Below are 21,756 nucleotides of genomic sequence, written 5' to 3'. Positions count from 1 at the left end.
GTTTAAAACATGACATAGAAAACTATAATCTGCATCTACTAGTTAATCCAAAGTTAAGCCATGAAACATGCAATCTCACATGCCAAAAAAAATCAGTATGTCAATGTTAAATCAATACAAAACAATTACTTTACTGTCAAATCTGTTTAAAACATTTACTTTACTATCAAACCTGTTAAAAACAATTACTTTACCATTTAAAACATTTACTTTACTGTTAAAAACAATTACTTTACCCCACTTATAATGGAAAACAATTATTTGACTGACAAATCAAAACAATGGAAAACATATTACAAACAAATTTCGATGCAGAAACGGCCGTTAGAAACGAGAAACGCGTTTCTCCCGTTGAAACGCGAAACGACGGGAGACCGTCGCGTTTCTGGCAACTAAGCCCAACAACCATTGTGTTTTTCCTTCCAATAACCCAACTCTCCACATGTTGCATAATGCTATTATAATTACTTATAAAGAGCATGTTGCTATTGTATATAATGTATCTAAGAAACAGTGAATGATGTATTGCCCTACTTGAGAGTGGATGTAGCCATATTAGTGAACCATTATAAACCTGATGTTATATCTTGTTTGTTTTCTGAATCTCTAATTCTATTTTTTATTTTGTTTATCTTCCATTAATTGTTTAACACAATATTCATCTTCCCACTCCCTACAGTGATCGAGTAATGACGCAGACTAACAAGTAAATACTAAATTGATGATCAAATTCATAATATGACACAGTTCATGGGTGAAGTGGATTGTGATGTGGTCTCACTGAATGTTTGAGGGATTATCGCTTTCAAGATAAAAAATTACAGCAGGGGTCATCTGAGTGTAGTTGTTAAGTTTACAGCACTTGAAGTAAGATGAGTCACAATCTGCAAAGTTACTCCGCTTGGCATAAATTAGGTGTAGATGCTCAAAAGTTCAAGAGCCAGTGACTCTTAGATGCATTTCCAAGCCAATGAATTGAAAATTTGATAAACTATCAAACCATAGGAGTAAGCCGTCTTCAAGTTTCTTGAAGGCATTCTCACAACACATTCAAGATCACGAGTGTGTCCTACTAGCTGTAGGTGAATTTCGAAAACTGTCCATCATAAGTCTGTAACAATATCATCATAGGGAATTGTTAGTAGAAACTATTCTTTATACCACTATCCATCATATAAGATTTAGATAACTGATTCCTGGGAAGCTTTTGACAAATATTATGAAGTGAATGAATTCCTACATTGAATTAAGTATAAAATTCCACCTATAGACTGCTGGGCATAAAAGTCCTCAATCAAATAATTGCGATATTATTATTAGCATATAATCTCAACATATGAAGATTTAGAAATCACCTTCTTCTGTACATCCAATGTAACTATAGTTGCCTAGCTCAATGCAGACAACTCCCTTGGAGGCATGCCTCAAGTTCTGGTCTGGAGACCCGTCAGGCATCAACACCATATATTTATTTAGGAATAAGTTCTTCAAGGAAATGATACCATACATTATTGAAGGATTGTATATCTGTAAAATGCATTGGAAGACCGATAGGTAGAAGAGATCCTGAATAAAATTCAACAAAATTATTAAAACCAACACGATCTATGTCAGTACAAACACATTTCAAGGCATTGGTTGAGTGTTGTTAAATCTGCTTAAGGCAAGATTTAAGGCACAGAGTTCTATCAATTCTTTAACTCAGTTCCTGTAATCAACTGAAGTTATATCAAATATAACATAGAATCACCTGTTAATCATTGTATATCAACTGTTTTTTAATTTCTTTTGCTAATTGGCGGGAATTTTATCACAGAACAAATATACATCTGTTTTTCGACTATTATTAGTCAAACACCTGCAAGATTGTAAACGTTTCAAATATAAATCTGCCTATTACCAGGGAAACTCAACATAAAACATTATAAGGGTTAAAATATGAATATTCTTAAGTGTAAACTAGAGTGGACCTCATTGTTGTTATCATGGCAATTGTTTATCATGCCTCTGTAATATAATTTGTACGTACACATTATGGCATTTTCAAAATATATATTTCGTTGCTGGTAGAAAATACATTTTACATTTAAAATAATTATTTACAAAGCACTTGAGTCTGCATTCATAATGGAACTCCCGAATGCCTTATGCGTCCATTATGTACTAACCTTCAATAAGGCCTACAATTGATCCCAGAGCAGTTGCCACTGAGACGAGGAGGCAAATGAAACTGAAGGCTTGCAAAAGAAACCAGGTAATTGTCCATTGTTGGACTTTATTCTTCACCATATACATTGCCACTGGAAAGTGCACTGCCAATGGCCAAAAGTTAATAGCTCCCAGAAGTCCAAGAACATCATTGAAAGCTGGAATCAAAATGGCAATACCGGTAGTTGAGACCACAAATGCACTTCTCCAAAATAGCCTGAATAGGTTAACATAATACAACCCAAGCAGAGGAATGGGCACAGCATATTCATTACTGAAAAGTCTATTATTTGGCCACGTGTTCAAAAACCAATCTTCAATGAAAGCAAACAAGGGTTGACAGTATACCTGCAAAAGATGTTATGAAAATAGATTATTATGTACTAAGGATTCAACTTCAAGCCTTAGATTACTGCTTTGGGCAGTTGGCAGTGGGTAATTGAAAAAAATTGAGGAAAAGAAAGGCTTGGAAATCTTTAACCTGGTAGGATCCCACCATATGAACTACAATGCATGCATTGGCAAAGTCAATCAGCCAGTAAGGCTCATAAAAACCAAAACCTGTCATGAGATTTCCAGGTGCATTCTCTCCAAATGCTGCATACCCAAAGCAACCACAAAGCAAATAGAAGAAAGTTGTCGTTGTTACAGAAATCATGGAAGCTTTCTTCATAGTTTTGTTTTCTGGAGGTTCTGATTTCAATGTATCCTGCATGATAATATGACAAATCCGGAATCACTTGTGCAAATGAGAAAGATTTTGCCACACACAGTTCACTAACATTTTCCATACCTCAATTTCTATGACAATAATAGAGTAAGGATAAGCAAATGCTATGTCGCCAATAGCTTGGAGGACCAGCCAAGCTTTCTGCGATGTGGATATTGCTGTGCTCGAGCTGATTCCAGCTATACTTCCATAAAGCTCTCCATTTTCTACAGTTTCCAATATTTTTGAGTCTCGTGAGAAATGGACAAGGTTAAGGATTGCAATGCATTAGATAGGATTTTGAACACATCTAACCTGGTCATATAGATTGGTATAGAATAAGAATATCCATCATAACATTTTTTAATAAAACTTAAAGAGAATAGGATAAAAAGAATACCAGCTACTTTTGCAATGCCAAGACCCAGTCCTATTGTTGCGTAGGAGATGGACATTATTGATGCAACTATTGAAAGACCCCAAACTTTATGAAAGTTTGGTATTTGAGATATGATAAGTTCTGTCATTCCAAAAATGATCATGAAGGTGGTTTCTGAAAAGTGGCATGGATAGTCATGTCCATTCTTGTGATAGCAATTCGATTGCCTGATTGCTCTGCATTGTTAGGATACAATTACATCAGCTGTAAAAAAATAAAAAAATTCTGCTAGAAAGTGTCAGTTCAATAGGTTGTAAAAATGGGCAGTCAAAATATATATTTGAGACTATTACTTTGTCAGATGAAACAGCAGAGGATCCATGTTACTAAAACGTGAAAAGTGACAAAAGAATTAAGTAGAAGCGGTTTGAATAGAAAAGCAGGGTTTTCAAAGATCTAGGGGATAAGATTTGACATTGGGGTTGCTCAACAAATATCACAGAAAATAAACTATCTGATTTGTAACAATTAATACTCTGGATTATTTAACTAAATGAACAACGGAAGCAAATTCAAAAGAAACCAAACACATAAACACAGATAACACCAATATACCCAGGAAACCCCAATGCGGAGAAAAACCTGCAAATGTTGAATCTTCTATTCAGCTTCAAGAGAAAACTTTCCTTCAAGAAATCACTTCACGAATCTTCCAATCTCAGAAGAATCTCATACTAGTTGTTACAACAATCTTACATATATAGCCTTCTTGATGAAAACATCAACTAAGCAAGATAAGTGAAACTTTCCTCGCACAACACATCCTAAGAGGAACATTCCTTGCATGATGCAAACTGGAACTTTTCTTACATGAAGTGAGAAAGGAAACTCACCTTACATAACTCAAACTATCCACACATAAAACTGCTCTTGGTGTTAACCTCACAACTCTAGGAAACATTCTATTTACAAAATAGAAAATATCCTCTTGCTGAACATCCAACACGAGCTGCACTTAAGCAACTTCCACAAACACACCTTCCAAAAACACACCTTCCAAACTACAGAAAACTCAACACTCCCTATTAGCGAGGAAGGTGTTCTGCATAACACCTAGCTTATCCCTGAAGAATAGAAACTTGCTCTTCATCAAGACCTTCATCAGGATGTTTGCTATCTGCCCATCTGTAGGAATGTATTGTAACTTGACTGAAGGATCTAGCGCTTGATCAAAGAGCTCAGCTAGAAGTTTCCGAAGCTAGATATCATCACATGTAGCCATACTGGCTGCCATATTCTCGGACTTTGCAGAACTCAGTGCAACTGACATCTGTTTCTTGATGTACCAAGAGACCACTCTTGATCTCAAACTGAAACAACACCCTAAAGTGTTCTTTCTGTCAGTTGTACTGTCTTCCCAATTTGCATCAGAAAACCCCTTGAGCTTCACTCCATCTTGCCGAATCAATTGTGCCTTGGAGATATCTTGAAAATATTGAAAATTGAATACTGAAGAAATCTCTGATACAAAACTTGGCTTCGTATTTAGAGTTTACTGCTCTGATACCATGTTAATTTCTATAACCCAGCAACTGATTAATTGCTCAACAAATATCATAGAAAATAAACTATCTAATTTGTAACAATTAATACTCTAGATTATTTAACTAAATGAACAACGGAAGCAAATTCAAAAGAAACCAAACACATAAACATAGATAACACCAATATACCTAGGAAACCCCAATGCGGGAAAAACCTGCAATTGTTGAATCTTCTATTCAGCTTCAAGAGCAAACTTTCCTTCGAAAAATCACTTCACGAATCTTCCTACATATATAGCTTCTTGATGAAAACATCAATTATGCAAGATAAGTGAAACTTTTCTCACACAACACATCCTAAGAGGAACGTTCCTTGCATGATGCAAACTGAAACTTTCCTTACATGAAGTGAGAGAAAGGAAACTCGCCTTACATAACTCAAACTATCCAAACATAAAACTGCTCTTGGTGTTAATGTCACAACTCTAGGAAACATTCTATTTACAAAATAGAAAATATCCTCTTGCAGAACATCCAACACGAGCTGCACTTAAGCAACTTCCACAAACACACCTTCCGAACTACAAAAAAACTCAACAAGAACTACTAAATTGTAATTAAATCACACAAAACAATTACCTATCTTTTAACTTTTCACAAGTAAGTTTCTTGACAATAAATAAATAGCAAATAAAATATTAGTCCTCAATTTCAGTTGTTTATATTATTCATGCAAAATGAATCATGAAATATGATCCAAAATATTGATGTACAGTTGAATTCACAAACATAGTGCAACAATCATTATAGACTGAAATCAGACGAGAGATTAATCGGACAGATGTCCATCTCCAGGAGAGGCTCATACTAACAGTCAAAGAAACAGAATTATCCTCGACAGGATATTTTAATGATTATTGGGTCATATTTGGCCGGTCATTTGTACAAGGCCAGACAAAGATAAGAAACGCTGGGTTTTTTCTACTCGATATTCGGTAAACTGTGTACAGATTCCATTGAAAAATAGACTATAAACCTACCCCAGATTACTACCACCAATTGAGGGCTTCATTAATATATGCAACATAGCCAAACCTTGAGTTGATCCGTTAGTATGCATCCTAAGTTCTATCATAAAAATTGTGATGGACCCACGTATAAATTCGAAGTTTAATTTCTGTAGGAAACCCTTGCAGACACTCCAGGGTACGGACTGATTGGGTAATGGAGACTTGGTGAGGTTCTGAGTAACATTGTGCACAGTAGCTGTTTATTTTTTCAAACACAAAAACAGTCAGAACCCTTAAGCTTGAGTCAATTGGAGTTTACCTCATGCTAATTGAGGCAGTGATTGTATAAGCAATCCCTGCTCCATACAGGGACACATATTGTACCAGTGCACACAGCCATGCTTGCCTGTCACCTACAAGAAAAACAAAAGAGACATAAACTTATGAACCTTAGTATCATAACTAGCCAATACCAACAATAAATACACAACTAAAAATATCATGAATGGGAGCATGGCAGGGAGCATGGCAGGATCAAAGACCCAGATTCACTTTCACAGCATCCCTGTATGTGTAGTTCTTGTTGGGTCCAAAGACAGGGTCAGGAAACTTGTAACAATCTGCTAGCAAAGAAGAGGAATAGTATGTTATGAGAGCAAAAACGAGCATGATGGCAGGACCTGCAATCCATCCCAATTGTGCAACACTCCAGGCCAGGGATAAAACTCCTGCTCCTATCACTGCTGTGATTATATGTGCAGTTGCAGTCCATAATGTGCCTGTTTATTCCATTCAAAAGGAAAATGTTTAGGATCTTATAAATCAAGCCACGAGCATTCATCATCATACATAGTAGAATTAGAATACCTGTACGAGGGTTTGTTATTTCATTTGAAAGATGACGGCTGTTAACTTCGTTATTCCAAATCAGGGGCACCTCTAACTCTGTCATATCCTTCTTGTATTTCCTTCGTAGTCAAGTGTACTAATTATTATTATTTTTTAATATGACTTACTCATGGTTTCTCAGGAATTTATGAGACAGAGGTCGTGAGTTGGATCTTTATAAGATTCAGGATATATAGGCCTCTCATTTTAAAACAAATAAAAATCTTACATACAAATAAGACAAAAAATATTCTTTATAAGATCAAAAAAAATCTTTATATTACAAATTATTTATAGATTCAAACTCAAGACAAAAAAAATTCTTTATAAGATCAAAAAAATCTTTAAATTACAAATTATTTAAGGATTTAAACTCAATCTCAAAAACATTATGGATTATAAAAAGTCTTTTATCTTTTTTTATTATTATGCATATTTGTCATTATTATCTGTCTAAATTTTTTTTCTTTCTTGAATGTGACACCTCTTTTTAATATGTATATATTTAAATATTAATAAAATCTGATACACTTTTAAAAAAAAATCTTTCAAATACTTAAATTTATTTTATTTTTTATAAAATTATATAAGATTAAATATATATAACTAATCCTTTTATTTTTAAGCTGATAGGCTTTCAGTGGGGGCATTTATGCCCGGAAAATCGTCAGTGCGTCGGCAAATTGTCATTCCGATCGTCAGTGCGTCGGCAAATTGTCATTCCGATCGTCAGTGCGTCGGCAAATTGTCATTCTGATCGTTGGTAATTGGACTCGTCGAAGCCGGGAAAATCAAAGAAATGTTTTATATTGTGTTGGGAGTTAATGTGATTTAATAGCGGGAAAAACAAAGATTGTGTTGGCAACGGAATAGTGTGTGGTGGCATACGGTGGAGGCAAAGAAGAGTTAATGTGATTTAATAGCCTTCACATCCATGTTTGGTACTCTGCCTGCTTGCGTTGATTTCATGTTTAATATGGAATATAAGTTGAATGGCGTAATATTTTCAATTTTCGAAAGAGCAGAGTGTATTTTGGAGCAGTGTTGTAGGGTTTCAACAAGCCATGAATGATTAGAGCCTTTTAGAAACTTTTCGTGAATGCTATGATTGCGAAAAGCAAGGTGAAACTACCAGAGCTGCTACAACGAGGAGAAGATCAACTATTCTTTGTGGCAAGGTTCGTTTAGCATCCAGATTTGGGTTGAATGCATGGTTTTCTTTTTTATTGCTTTTGTCTTTTGCAATATCTAAAATGTGGGCTGCAAACAGGTTTTAAAAATCGTCGGTAGTGTCTTGTATGCGGGCTTCGTTCTATCGATCCTCGTGCAACTTGGAGGGAGCCTTGCTTTGGTGTGGAAGTAAGCAATGTGTCTACAAAAAACTTTACGTTTTCCTACTCTACGTCGTGGGTTTTGTGTTTTTGTTGATTACATGGCAAAAGTTTTCAAGGAAAAATACCTGTTTTTATTTTTGAAATAGTCATTGCTAGAGGGTTTTGCTTTCCTCCAAAAAAATGTGGTTTGCTATTTTGAAAAGGTTATTTGTTATACAGTTTTGAATAGCTTGTTGATATCATGAGTTCCTTTGTTATGACGACACAAAGGGAATAAATCAATAAATTTGTCGTCCCTTGGAGGGCTTTAAGGGCTTCGAAGCCTGCAACTAAATGTGATTTTATTTGAATACAAAGTTTACGTAGGGAAAAAATCATAACATTTCAAACAAGATAATAATAAACTGCAATCTATACCAAGAAACCTATGTCTGGAACTAAGTGCAATTAGTTCACATTTTCCCCTCACATAAAATGCCCATTATAAAAATAATCCCAATATATAGATTGTTACCAGTCAAACAAAAACACTCAATATATCAGACTGCACGAGTAGTGCTCATTTTTCATTATAAATCAGAACTTGTCACCTTCCAAATAAAGATGTGAAGAAAATCGTAGTCTGGCACTGCAAGAATGAGTAAATTGGATAAATTTCAGTTGCATCTTCTATAGACCCAAAGAGGGAACATCCTAATAGATTTTACCTCTTTCCAATGGCTAAAATGTAGACTATACATAAAGGATATTTTATTGAGGAACCTATGTTTAGACTGATAATGAAAAGGCTACATAGATGCATTCACGAGCCCAAAAGACCATTACTTAAGACTAATCAAATATCCAATATAGGTAAAATGGCAATCGTGTTGATATGGTGCACACACTTGGTGCTTAGCAATATATGTCTATGTTTTATAAGTTGTGTGGCAAGAGAATGCACGCATGTTGGGTGCCTAAGCCCCTTATCATAGAAAACTAGCATCCTCACTTTATAACAACAAAGAATATTATTCAAAGACATTTCTGTTATAGGCCTTCACAACTATCTATACATGCTATGATAAAAAAATGGTGCAGCATGATGGTGTCTTGCATCTGAGTCTCCTAAGACCTATATGTCTCCATTGGTCTTCTAAGGAGTGATCTTGTATTTAATGTATATGGCATCCTAGCATAATCTGTTGTGGATACACCACATCATCATGCAACACCATTTTTATTATAAAATGTATGTTTGCATTCAAAGATAATGACTGCAGAGGGTAGAGATGTTATACTGAAAGGTCTAGTTGAAATAGAGAGAAATTTTGAAAGTAAGAAGTCAAAATGATCAAGTTTGTATTGATCTATGCTTAACTAGACCTTTCAGTATAACATCTCTACCCTCTACAGTTATAAGACTCTATATCATCGATAAACAAAACACATTGTAACCGGAAAATTATCAGTCTCGCTGGAAAAAAATATCATTCTGCTGTTTGGTAATTGGGTTCGCCGGCGTCGGGAAAAAAAAAGAAATGTTTCCTTTTAATGGTCACGGAAATTCAATGACTTGGATTGTGTTGATAAAGGAATAGTGTTTGGTGCCATATGGTGGAGACAAAGTAGAGTTAATGTGATTTAATAGCCTACACATCCATGTTTGGAACTCTGTCTTCTTGCGTTCGTATAAAGTTTAATATGCAATACAAGTTGAATGGCCTAATATTTGCTAATGGTTTTAATTTTAAAGCACATTACATTTCCATAGAATTTCATCTCTTTTTGTCATTTATAAACCACATTATTGGTATACTTTTTTCTTTTTGATTCCCAATAAGAAAATTGGTTCCCACATATGTTGCTCCAGCGAGATTTCGGCAAACTGCTATTATCATGTCATTCGAACTAAGGCTCATGCCCTCTTGCAAGAAGAAAAAAGAAATCATAATCCCAAATATAGATTGTTACCAGTAAAAAAAATGCTCAATATATCAGACTGCACAAGCAGTGCTCATTTTACATTGGAAATCAGAACTTGTGGCCTTCCATATAAACATGTCAAAGAAATGGTAGGTTGGCACTGCAAAAATGAGTGGATTGGATAAATTTCAGTTGCATGTTCTGTAGGACCAAAGAGGGAATAGCCTAAATTTAATAAAAAAATGTTTGCAAGTTTTTATGCTAAAAAAATCAATGCACACACTATAAGCATATTTCCTCTCTCTTCCCATTTTACCTACTCTTTCATAGATTTTACTTGTTACCAATGGCTAAAATATAGACTATACATAAAGGATATTTTATTGAGGAACCTATGTTTAGAGTGCTAATAATAAGGCTACACAGATGCATTCACGAGCCCAAAGGACCATTGCTTAAGACCAATTGAATATCCAATATAGGTAAAATGCCAATCATGTTGATATGATGCGCACTTGTTACTGCCTGCAAAATAATCTTTGAATTTGTTGGGTGGTCAAAGTTTTCATGTATAGTTTGTGTGTATATTAATCTGGATATTTATAAATGTTTATTTTTTATGTTGCATTATCCTTTATAGGATTTATTTGAATATGATATTCAAACTTTTTTTATGCTTCTTATTGTTCTATAGACGTTGTGTGCTCTCACATAAGATCCCTTCCTCCAATTGTGAAGAGTGTTAAGCACTATTTCATCTCCGACCAACTCTCCTACTCCCTCGTAGCTGCCTCCCCCAGATACTTCGGTAAGATACTACATTGTATGATGTTGCAAATTTCAAGTTATGACCATTCTTTTTGGTGTTTCAGCAACAACAAAAAAGGGTAAGTTGTATGCATGTTTGCCTACCTCCAAATAGTTGTCATGATTTTTGTATTTCATAGTGTGGATATATATTTTGTCCATGCATTGACAAAAATATTTTTTTGTGCAAACAGATTGACTTACAGAAATATACAGAAATACATTCTCGGATTGAAAAGTGCTCCACCGTCTTCTAATATGAGTGGCATTTTTTTATGTGGTTGCATAAATAAATATATAGATTAACATAAGGTTGGCTATATATATATATCACCACACATAGTTTTCTATTATTGATATTTGTATTCCTGCTATGAAACTTCTCTGGTGTATATATTCAGCCTTGTTGTCTTGTCCTTGTAGGGACTTAATGAGCACCTTGAGCTTACCCCGTATGCAATCCTATCTATCAATGTTGGAGATGATGTCCCTTCACCATTGTTGTAGCTTTTGTCATTTGAAAAAATGCTAGGTGATCCAAATGACAATGCTAGATACAAAATAGTCTTGTCTGATGGCACGTATATGCAATTGGTCATTTTGCTGCCCAAGTATGCCGACTTGTTGCATGCGGAGACCTTGAAGATAGGTTATGTTCTTTTTTTGACAAACTATGCTTGTAGATATGTTTGGAACACAAGGTAGCTTCTATAGTCTTTTTCCTCATTTGTTTGAAGTTGATTGCATGCTAATTGCAAACAAATTTTCTACAATTGAGCAATCATCCTTCTTCCTTTTATAGGACCATCATTATATTCACTCTAGAAGTGAAAAAAATGAATTGTGATTTGGTTGGAAAAATTGAGTACCTCTTTAAAGAACAAGAAGAGCAAATGTTGGGACGAGAAACACCACCCTCCACTAAACGTGCTCTTAAATTTGGTGCAGAATTGCCTTCTCCACAAAACAATCCCTCTGAAAATATAAGCCCTATTAAAAGCTTGAACCCTTACCAAAACAAATGGACAATAAAAGGTCGAGTAACAAATCAGAGGAAAATGCACCAATATAATACGGCAAAACGCAATGGCCAAGTCTTTAGTTTCGATATTGTAGACGAAGAGGGTTGTGAAGTTGGAATCACTTGCTTTGATGAAATAGCAGAATTGCACTATCATCGAGTTGAAAAAGGAGCTTGGTATGTTGTTTCCAAAGGTTTTGTAAAAGAAACAAACACTGTATGCAATAAGTTGAACAACCATCTTGAGATTTTCTTGACAGAAACTTTTATTTTGAAGCGTTGTGCCCCTGATGTTGTTGAAACAGACAAAAAATCACAATACACCCCTATTAATGAAGTTGTCGACAGTAGCAACAATACTTTGGTTGATGTTATCAGTGTTGTTGTCAATGTTGGAGAGATTTATGTAATTCATAGAAAGGATGGGTCTACTGTAAAGAAGAGAATAGTAAAAATAAATGATATGTCAACTTTCACAATTGATGTTAACCTTTGGGGACCACCATTGGAACAGTTAGGCAATGACTTGAAGAATATGCATGCATCTGGAACATTTTTCACCCTTGTTGTTCAAAATGCAAGGGTTAATTATTTCAATGGAAAATTTATTAATATCTCAGCTTCAACAACTTTCAATATTAACCCTTGCATTCTTGAAGCAAAACCCTTGCGTTTGAGAGGCCCAATATTGCCATGCATTAACCCGCACTCTTCAGTTGGCTATCACAATAATAGCCAATACAATAGAATGACAATTGCATCCATCCTTCAATGTCTTAGTGTTATGATAGAAACCATTGAGACTACTATTACAGCTGTGTTGTGATTCATAAAAGATGACCAGTTTTATTATACAGCTTGCCCATTGTAGTTCAATAGTAAAGAATGTAAAAAGAAATGTGGTAAATTAGGCAAGAATTTGTGGTTGTGCCCTAGGTGTCAAACACAAATCCCTGAATGTAATTACAAATACCTCTTGCAGATGAAACTACAAGATCAAACAGGAATCCTTTGGGCTAATGCATTTGATGAGGTTGGCACACAATTCTTGGGTGTATCTACAAAGGAACTCTGTATGTTGCAATATGATTTGACAACAGAAAAAACACCTCGCAACATACTTAATAAAGCTATGTTCACCCACTACAACTTTACAGTTTTGGTGTCTACTGAAACATACAACTCTGAGCGTAGACTAAAAGTAACAATTAACAAAGTGCAGAGGATTGATTTTGAAGTTGAGTGCAACTATCTACTTGTAGAGATTGCTCACATGGGTGCAACCACATGATTCTATACTACAAAAAAAAAGGAATCCCCTTTCACTGTGTACACTATTTGAAGCTCATTTCTATGGATTTTGAAACAATTTGACAATATTTTGTTCCTCCAAACTCTGTTACAATTATTTCAGACATTAAACTACTAATTATAACCACAGATTAGTATTATGTTGTTTTGCATTTTTAGATGCCTTGCTCAAAACTTTAACTGATACCTGTTTCCCCCAATGGAGGCTAGGGGTTGTTGTGTCTGATTTTGTTCGCCACCTCTTTTTCAACGCTTGCTTTTATTGTGACAATCTTGCATTTCAAAAAACACTTTACATCAATATTAATAACATTCTAGTTTGATTTCCACATATACACACAATCTTTGTTGATATGTGGATCTTTACAAAATTGCATTTGGAACAGTACCTCAACTTGTCTACATTGTTTTAAGACTCCTTTTGAACACACACACACACACACACACACACACACACAGATATATATATATACATCTCTTTTTTATACTAATCAAACTGCAATTCTGACTCCAGTTTTATGCCTCGTATTTGATTTTTACATAATAAATTGAACTTGAACTCACCACTGTGCTAATTTGTTCAAATATTTGTCTTTATATATGTGTGTGTGTGTGTGTGTGTGTGTGTGTGTGTGTGTGTGTGTGTGTGTGTGTGTGTGTGTGTGTGTGTGTGTGTGTGTGTGTGTGTGTGTGTGTTTGTGTGTGTGTTTGTGTGCATGTGTATGTATCTCGGTGTGTGTGTGTGTGTGTCTAAGTATATGTGCATATGTGTATACACAGATTAATATGTGTTCCTTTATATATGTATCTGCGTATGCACATATGTAACTATATATTATATCATGCTACACATATATGTATGCCTGTATGTATGCGCATATATATAAACACCCAGAATTTTAAAGTCTCGACCCTCCAATCTATTCACTTGTTGTTTGCAAAAAAAAACACATTTAGCACTTTTCTTTGAAGTTGTTTGAAAAAAATTCACATATACTGATTTTCCTAGAATTAACTATTGCTTGCCTTCATATACATGTGTAGTGCAATCCATTGTTATACTTAAACATTGGTGTGTCCAATTATGGTGTGACTTCATTCATATGCCTTATTTAAAATTCGATTCAAAAAACATTGCAAACATGTTACAGTTTTATATTTGCCCTTATGTATGCATAAACATATGTCCACAATTTTTAAATCCATGTATATGTCCATAATTTTTCTTTTCTATTCAAACTGCAATTCTATGTGCATTTTGTTGCCTCCTCTTCTATATTTACATAGCAAAATTGAAGTTGAAGTCATGACAATGCTAACTTCTTCAAATAAATCTTTGTACATATACATGTATCTATTTGCATATATATATATATATATATGGATGTGAGTATATATACATATGTGTATATACATATAGATACATCTATTTCTCTATATATGTATCTGCGTATGCACATATGTAAGTATATACAGTTCTGAACTACACACACACACACACACACACACATATATATATATATATATATACACACAATTATGTATGTCTATATGTATCTGCATATATATGTACACCCACATTTATATATACCCTTGGGGAAACACACTTGGCCGAGGTGTGGCCCTTTTTGGGATGCTATGCATAGAACAACATTTCCTTCGTCTTCAATCGGTGGAGGAGGGTGGAGAACCATTGGAGGGGAATTGGGGTTCTGCCTATTGAAGATTTTTGACTCTCTTTCAGTTTGTTTAATTTACCTATGCATTTCTATTAATTTCTTCTCTACTCTTTAAAACAAAAAAACAATTTCGTAATTTGCCTTTCTTCTTCCCTTTATATCCATATGTAGTCAAATTCATTGTTATACTTAAAAAAATATTGAACTATCCATTTATGATGAAGCTCCATTCATATGCCTTGTTTAAAATTAGATCCAAAACCATTGCAAAGATCTTACATTTTTATATATGCATATGTATAAGCATAACTATATGCCCATGTTTTTAAACACATTTATGTGTCCATGATTTTCCTATTGTATTCAAACTACAATTCTACGTGCAACATTTTTCTATCCATTTATGATGTGCGTCCATTTATATGCCTTGTTTAAAATTGGATTCAAAACCATTGCAAAGATCTTACAATTTCATTTTTGCGTATATGTATGTATAAATATATGTCCATGCTTTTAAACACGTATATATATCCATGATTTTTCTATTATGTTCACACTAGAATTCTATGCTCAGTTTGTTGCCTCCTTTCCAATATTTACACATCAAAATTGAAGTTGAGGTCACCATGATTCTAATTTCCCCAAATAAATATTTGTAGATATACATGTATCTATTCATATGTATGTATGTATGTATGTATGTATGTATATGCATGTAGATATATATGCTCCTCTATCTATGTATTTGTGTATACACATATGTAACTATATACTATTTTGAACTACATATATACGTATGTCTATATGTCTCTGCATGTATATGAACAACCACATTTATGTATACCCTTGCAAAAATGCACTTGGCCGAGGTGCGCCCCTTCTTAGGATGAAATGCATAAAATAAAATTCCCTTCATCTTCAATCGGCAAAGGAGGGTGGAGAACCATTGGAAGGGTATTGGGGTTCTACTGATTGAAGGATCTTTAGTGCATTTCAATTTGTTATGTCACACATACCCTTCCAAACAAATCTCCCACACAGTCAATAACCCTACCTATGTTGTCCAAAACCATTTCAAAGATCTTACAATTTTATGTCTACATATGCATAAATATATGTCCATGCTTTTAAACACATGTATATGTCCATGATTTCCCTATTTTGTTCAAACTACAATTCTATGTCCAACATTGTTCTATCCATTTATGATGCCCCTCCATTCATATGCCTTGTTTAAAATAAGATTGAAAACCATTGCAAACATCTTACAATTTCATGTCTGCGTATATGTATGCATAAATATATGTCCATACTTTTAAACACGTCTATATAGCCATGATTTTTCTATTCTGTTCACACTACAATTCTATGCACAACTTCTTGCCTCCTCTTCAATGTTTACACATCAAAATTGAAGTTCAGGGCACCATGAATCTAATTTCCCCAAATAAATGAGTGTGCATGTACATGTATCTATTTATGTATATATATATATGTATGTAGGTATATATGTGTATGTGTATATGCGAATAGATATATGGGCTCCTCTGTATATGTATTTTCATTTGCACATATGTAACTATATACTATTTTGAACTGCATATATATATGTATATACATATATATGTGTATATATATATGTATACATATATATATGTATACATATATATGTATATATATATATATATATATATATATGTATACATATATATGTATATGTGTGTGTGTGTGTGTGTGTATTTCTGCATTTATATAAACAACCACATTAATATATACCCTTGCACAAACGCACTTGGCTGAGGTGCGCCCCTTCTCAAGAAGCAATGTATACAATAGAATTCCCTTCATCTTCAATCGGCGAAGGAGGGTGGAGAACCATTGGAAGGGAATTGGGGTTCTACCAATTGAAGACTCTTCACTGCATTTCAATTTGTTCCATCACAAATACCCTTCCAAACAAATGTGCCACACAGTCAATAGCCTTGTTTGCGTTTCTTTTTCCTTCATTGATTGTCGTTCTAACACACCTCCATTCTTCAATATCTCTTAGATCTGCAAAGAGCCTGCTGCACAACAATCTAATTTGAAAAAAAACTAGAAAGAAAGAACAAAATAGACTTTACTATGCACAACATAGAGAAGAGATTTCAATAAAGCGGCGATACAAACGCCTTAATGAAAAGAGGGCTTCCAATAGCTTGCAGCCATTGCAAAATCTGGTTGCGACATAGTCTACAACTATTGCCATACCTCAAATGTTGTGCACCACATCTGCAGCCCATCCTTTAAAACCTATTTGTAGCCCACATTTCAGATATTGCAAAAGACAAAAGAAATAAAAAATAAAACCATATATTCAACCCATATCCAGATAGAAAATGAACCTTGCCACAAAGAATAGTCCATCTTCTCCTCCTTGTAGCAACTCTGGTAGTTTCACCCTGCTTTTCACAATCATAGCATTTGCGGAAAGTTTCTAAAAGGCCCTAATCATTCATGGCTTGTTGAAACCCTACAACTCTGCTCCAAAATACACTCTGCTCCAGAAAACCATTACCAAATATAACGCCATTCAACTTTTATTCCATATTAAACATGATATCAATGCAAGCAGGTAGAGTACCACACACAGATGTGAAGGCTATTAAATCACATTAAATCTTCTTTGCCTCCACCGTATGCCACCACACACTATTCCATTGTTGTATCTATTTATGTATATATATATATATATGTATGTAGGTATATATGCATGTGTGTCTATGCATATAGATATATATGCTCCTCTATCTATGTATTTACGTATGCACATATGTAACTATATACTATTTTGAACTACATATATATGTATGTCTATATGTCTCTGCATGTATATGAACAACCACATTTATGTATACCCTTGCAGAAATGCACTTGGACGAGATGCACCCCTTCTTAGGATGCAATGCATAAAATAGAATTCCCTTCATCTTCAATCAGCGGAGGAGGGTGGAGAACCATTGGAAGCATATTGGGGTTCTACCAATTGAAGGGTCTTCACTTAATTTCAATTTGTTGCATCACACATACCTTTCCAAACAGATCTCCCACATAGTCAATAACCCTGCCTACGTTATCCAAAACCATTTCAAAGATCTTACAATTTTATCTCTACATAAGCATAAATATATGTCCATGCTTTTAAACACATGTATATGTCCATGATTTTCCTATTTTGTTCAAACTACCATTCTATGTCCAACATTGTTCTATGCTTTTATGATGTCCCTCCATTCATATGCCTTATTTAAAATTAGATTGAAAATCATTGCAAACATCTTACAATTTCATGTCTGCGTATATGTATGCATAAATATATGTTCATACTTTTAAACACGTCTATATAGCCATGATTTTTCTATTATGTTCACACTACAATTCTATGCACAATTTCTTGCCTCCTCTTCAATGTTTACACATCAAAATTGACATTCAAGTCACCATGACTCTAATTTCCCCAAATAAATGATTGTGCATGTACATGTATCTATTTATGTGTGTGTATATATATATATGTGTGTGTGTGTGTGTGTCTGTATGTAGGTATATATGCGTATGTGTATATGTGGATAGATATATGGACTCCTCTGTATACGTATTTGCATTTGCACATATGTAACTGTATACTATTTTGAACTGCATATATATGTATATATATATATATATATATATATGTATGTATATGTTTCTGCATTTATATAAACAACCACATTAATATATACCCTTGCACAAACGCACTTGGCCGAGGTGTGCCCCTTCTCAAGAAGCAATACATACAATAGAATTTTCTTCATCTTCAATCGATGGAGGAGGGTGGAGAACCATTGGAAGGGAATTGGGATTCTATCAATTGAAGACTCTTCACTGCATTTCAATTTGTTGCATCACAGATACCCTTCCAATCAAGTGTGTCGCACAGTCAATAGCCGTGCCTACATTTCTTTTCCCTTTATTGATTGTCATTCTAACACACCTCCATTTTTCAATATCTCTCAGATCTGCAAAGAGCTTGCTACGCAACAATCTGATTTGAAAAAAGCTAGAAAGAAAGAACAAAATAGGCTTTACTATGCACAATATAGAGAAGAGATTTCAATAAAGCGGTGATACAAATGCCTTAATAAAAAGATAGCCTCCAATAGTTTGCAGCCATTGCAAAATCCGGTTGCGACACAGTCTACAACTATTGCCATACCTCAAATGTTGTGCACCACATCTACAGCACATCCTTTACATGTGCTTCAACCACATATGACTGTGCTACCCCAATCAATTGCAAAACATGAGAAATCCTACAAGCATCCTTTGCAAATTGATCAACAAACAAATGCAACTTCCATTGGTACAACACCACCAATCTCAGACCATTTCAAATCTATTGAATTTACACATGCATTGGCTTCTTTCCGAACAAGAATAGATAGCTTGTCACACTTGCACATATGTGCAATCTGCAAAGAAAAGTATGTTGGTATGCATGTCAGATTGACTCAACTTGAGGTCATTTGCTCAAGATGCTATAACAAAAAGGGTGTTCACCGCTTCTCTATTGCAAACAATATGGATCCTGGTGAACAACCGATTGTTTTAAAATGACTTTCACAAGTGGAAGAAATGCTTATAGCAGGGATTGCTCCTGTTTTGCAAGTTAGCCATGCCAGAGGTGGTCAATACAAATATATAGGGCACACTATTAATTTCCCACAAGACATTTCAGAAATAGCAACTACTTTGCCATGCAAATTCCAACATTTGGAGATTGTTATTGTTCGAAGGACAAATCTCGAAGGCAAAAAATATGACTGTTATGTAAACAGGTTCCATGTTATGGATGCATTGAATTACAAAATTCAACATGACCAATACTACAATGATGTTATAATTGACTTTGCAGCTGCTAATTTATTGCCAGAAACATCTACCGATATATCTGATTTGTTACATACCCTTCCAGATTGCATTGATTTGCAGCGTACTTCAGCAACTCAAGAGGCACTATCTAATGATGATGGAGTTGAATTAGAGACCACATCATTGTTTATTCCAAAGCTGCCATGTTCAACCCATGAACTAGATACCATAAAAAAATATTGCACTTGGATAAGGATGATCAAAATGTTATTGCTTGGCTTGAAATAAGTAGCTCGCCCATTAATGAATACAACACTGAAGGGTTGTTCACTATGGCTTTCCCAACATTATTCCCAAATAGATCTACACTGCCACTCCAACCAAGAACAAAACATGTTCATTTGCATGAATATGCTTTGCTCTTGATTAAATATCATGATTCCCAAACAGATCTGCACTGCCACTCCAACCAAGAACAAAATATGCTCATTTGCATGAATATGCTTTGCTCTTGATTAGATATCATGACAAGATATTTGGATAACATGTTAGATTTAGATATTATCTTTATAATCTAATAATGAGATATCGTTCCCAACAATCAGCTTCTATTTTTATAAGGACAAATTTAGAAGACTCCTTCCCAGCTACTTTGCAAGCTTTGCGTGAATGGTTGCAAGGTACACCTTTTGATCAATTGCCAAACCAATTAATGTGTTTCACAGCTTCATTGTGAGGCACTAGAACTTATTGGAATAGATCACGTAAAGACCTCACTACAATGATATACCAATTGGGAACACCTACGTTGTTCTTCACATTAATTCAGCTGATACAAAATGGCCAGAACTACATAAATTGTTTCTAGCAAACTCCTCTACAGATTTGCAGTCCATAAAGAAACAATTTATAGAAAACATTGTCCACAATCCACACGTTACAATATTGTTCTTGCATTTCAGATTCACAATATTATGTGAGGAGATTATAGACAAAGTTTTGAAATCAAAAGACCATTGGTACAGGTATGAATGACAACATCGTGACTCGACACATATGCATGGCTTTTTGTGGTTACCTAATGCACCTGGTATGATGAGGTACAATTAGCTAAGTCCTTTTTTGATAGGTATGTTACAACGTGGAATCCTCGCAGCCAACTTCATCGAGACAATAGACTCCATACTAGTTCATTGTTTGATCCATGCATGGCTGAGACAAACCAAATTCTATCTGCTGACCCTTTCTCTGATTAGGAAGCGCTAGTCAATGTCGTGCAATGACATACAAAATGTTCTACACATACTTGCTTAAAAAAAAAGGTCCCACATTCCACTGTCGATATAGAGCTCCATGGACCGAGCAAGAATTTCAACACTGGTTATTGATACTAACCGCAAGCCATGTTATCAACCAGCAAGAAATGTCAGTCGTTTAGATATTCACAGCCCAATTATGCTAGCAATATGGCGTGCAAATGTTGATTTCCAGCCTGTTTGTTCCAAAATGGTTGTTCTGCAGTATATCTCCAAATATGCTTCAAAAACAAAACAGAGATCAGAAAGCTATGTTGACATGCTAACAAAAATAGTTGGTGTGACTAATACTAAAGATACCATCTTACTAGCATATCAAAAATTCATGATGGGGATAGTTGCTGATTGAGACATCACCGCACAAGAAACTTGCCATATGTTTTGATTAAGTAAAAATAGGTTTTTGAAAGGAACCTGAACCTTTTACAAATCAGGAGAGCAAAAGAGCTTGAAAGAACCGTGCCTGATCACTCCAACAACAAAAACTAATCCCACCCGAACAAAAAGGGATCTCAACACACTTGACATGGAGATTCACAAAAAGACAACAAAAGGAAAGCAAAAAGACAGCACAAAGACTAAGACAGAGACCAAGACCGAGACAACTAGATATTTTTTCACAATATCTTCAACGTGGACCACTGTCTACTTCATGTTGTTCGCAGAGGTCTTTAAATCATCCAACTACCATCTGCTTCATGAAACTTGCCATATGTTACAAAAGCTACCATTGATCAGTTGTAGCCATCACTTTG

The 21,756-nt window shown here is 34.7% G+C and overlaps 2 protein-coding genes across 9 annotated transcripts; one reads left to right on the top strand and one right to left on the bottom strand.

Annotated features, from left to right (window-relative positions):
- Window positions 1-712: 712 nt before the first annotated feature.
- Window positions 713-7,006, bottom strand: LOC131052258 (amino acid permease 3). 8 transcript variants are annotated; one of them, XM_057986878.2, is made up of 9 exons: window positions 6,718-7,006; window positions 6,393-6,629; window positions 6,170-6,263; window positions 3,318-3,532; window positions 3,002-3,144; window positions 2,690-2,917; window positions 2,169-2,556; window positions 1,356-1,566; window positions 713-1,111 (listed from the first exon to the last, which is right to left on the bottom strand). In XM_057986878.2, the coding sequence occupies exons 1-8, from the start codon at window positions 6,800-6,802 to the stop codon at window positions 1,469-1,471; spliced, it is 1,488 nt and encodes a 495-aa protein (XP_057842861.1). In that variant the 5' UTR covers window positions 6,803-7,006; the 3' UTR covers window positions 713-1,111; window positions 1,356-1,468. The 8 variants fall into 8 exon arrangements, with proteins under 8 accessions (XP_057842861.1, XP_057842864.1, XP_057842863.1 ...); XM_057986881.2 differs by having other exon boundaries at window positions 2,169-2,366; window positions 2,770-2,917; window positions 6,718-6,918; XM_057986880.2 differs by having other exon boundaries at window positions 6,531-6,629; window positions 6,718-6,914.
- A 4,614-nt stretch (window positions 7,007-11,620) lies between these two features.
- Window positions 11,621-12,631, top strand: LOC131052245 (replication protein A 70 kDa DNA-binding subunit A-like). The gene has a single exon (XM_057986866.2). The coding sequence runs from the start codon at window positions 11,621-11,623 to the stop codon at window positions 12,629-12,631; it is 1,011 nt and encodes a 336-aa protein (XP_057842849.2).
- The last annotated feature ends 9,125 nt before the right edge of the window (window positions 12,632-21,756 follow it).

The sequence above is a fragment of the Cryptomeria japonica genome, chromosome 1 (assembly GCF_030272615.1).
Source record: "Cryptomeria japonica chromosome 1, Sugi_1.0, whole genome shotgun sequence".
NCBI lineage: Eukaryota > Viridiplantae > Streptophyta > Pinopsida > Cupressales > Cupressaceae > Cryptomeria > Cryptomeria japonica.
Note: the sequence above shows the minus strand (reverse complement) of the source record. Positions and strands in the feature narration are given on the sequence as shown.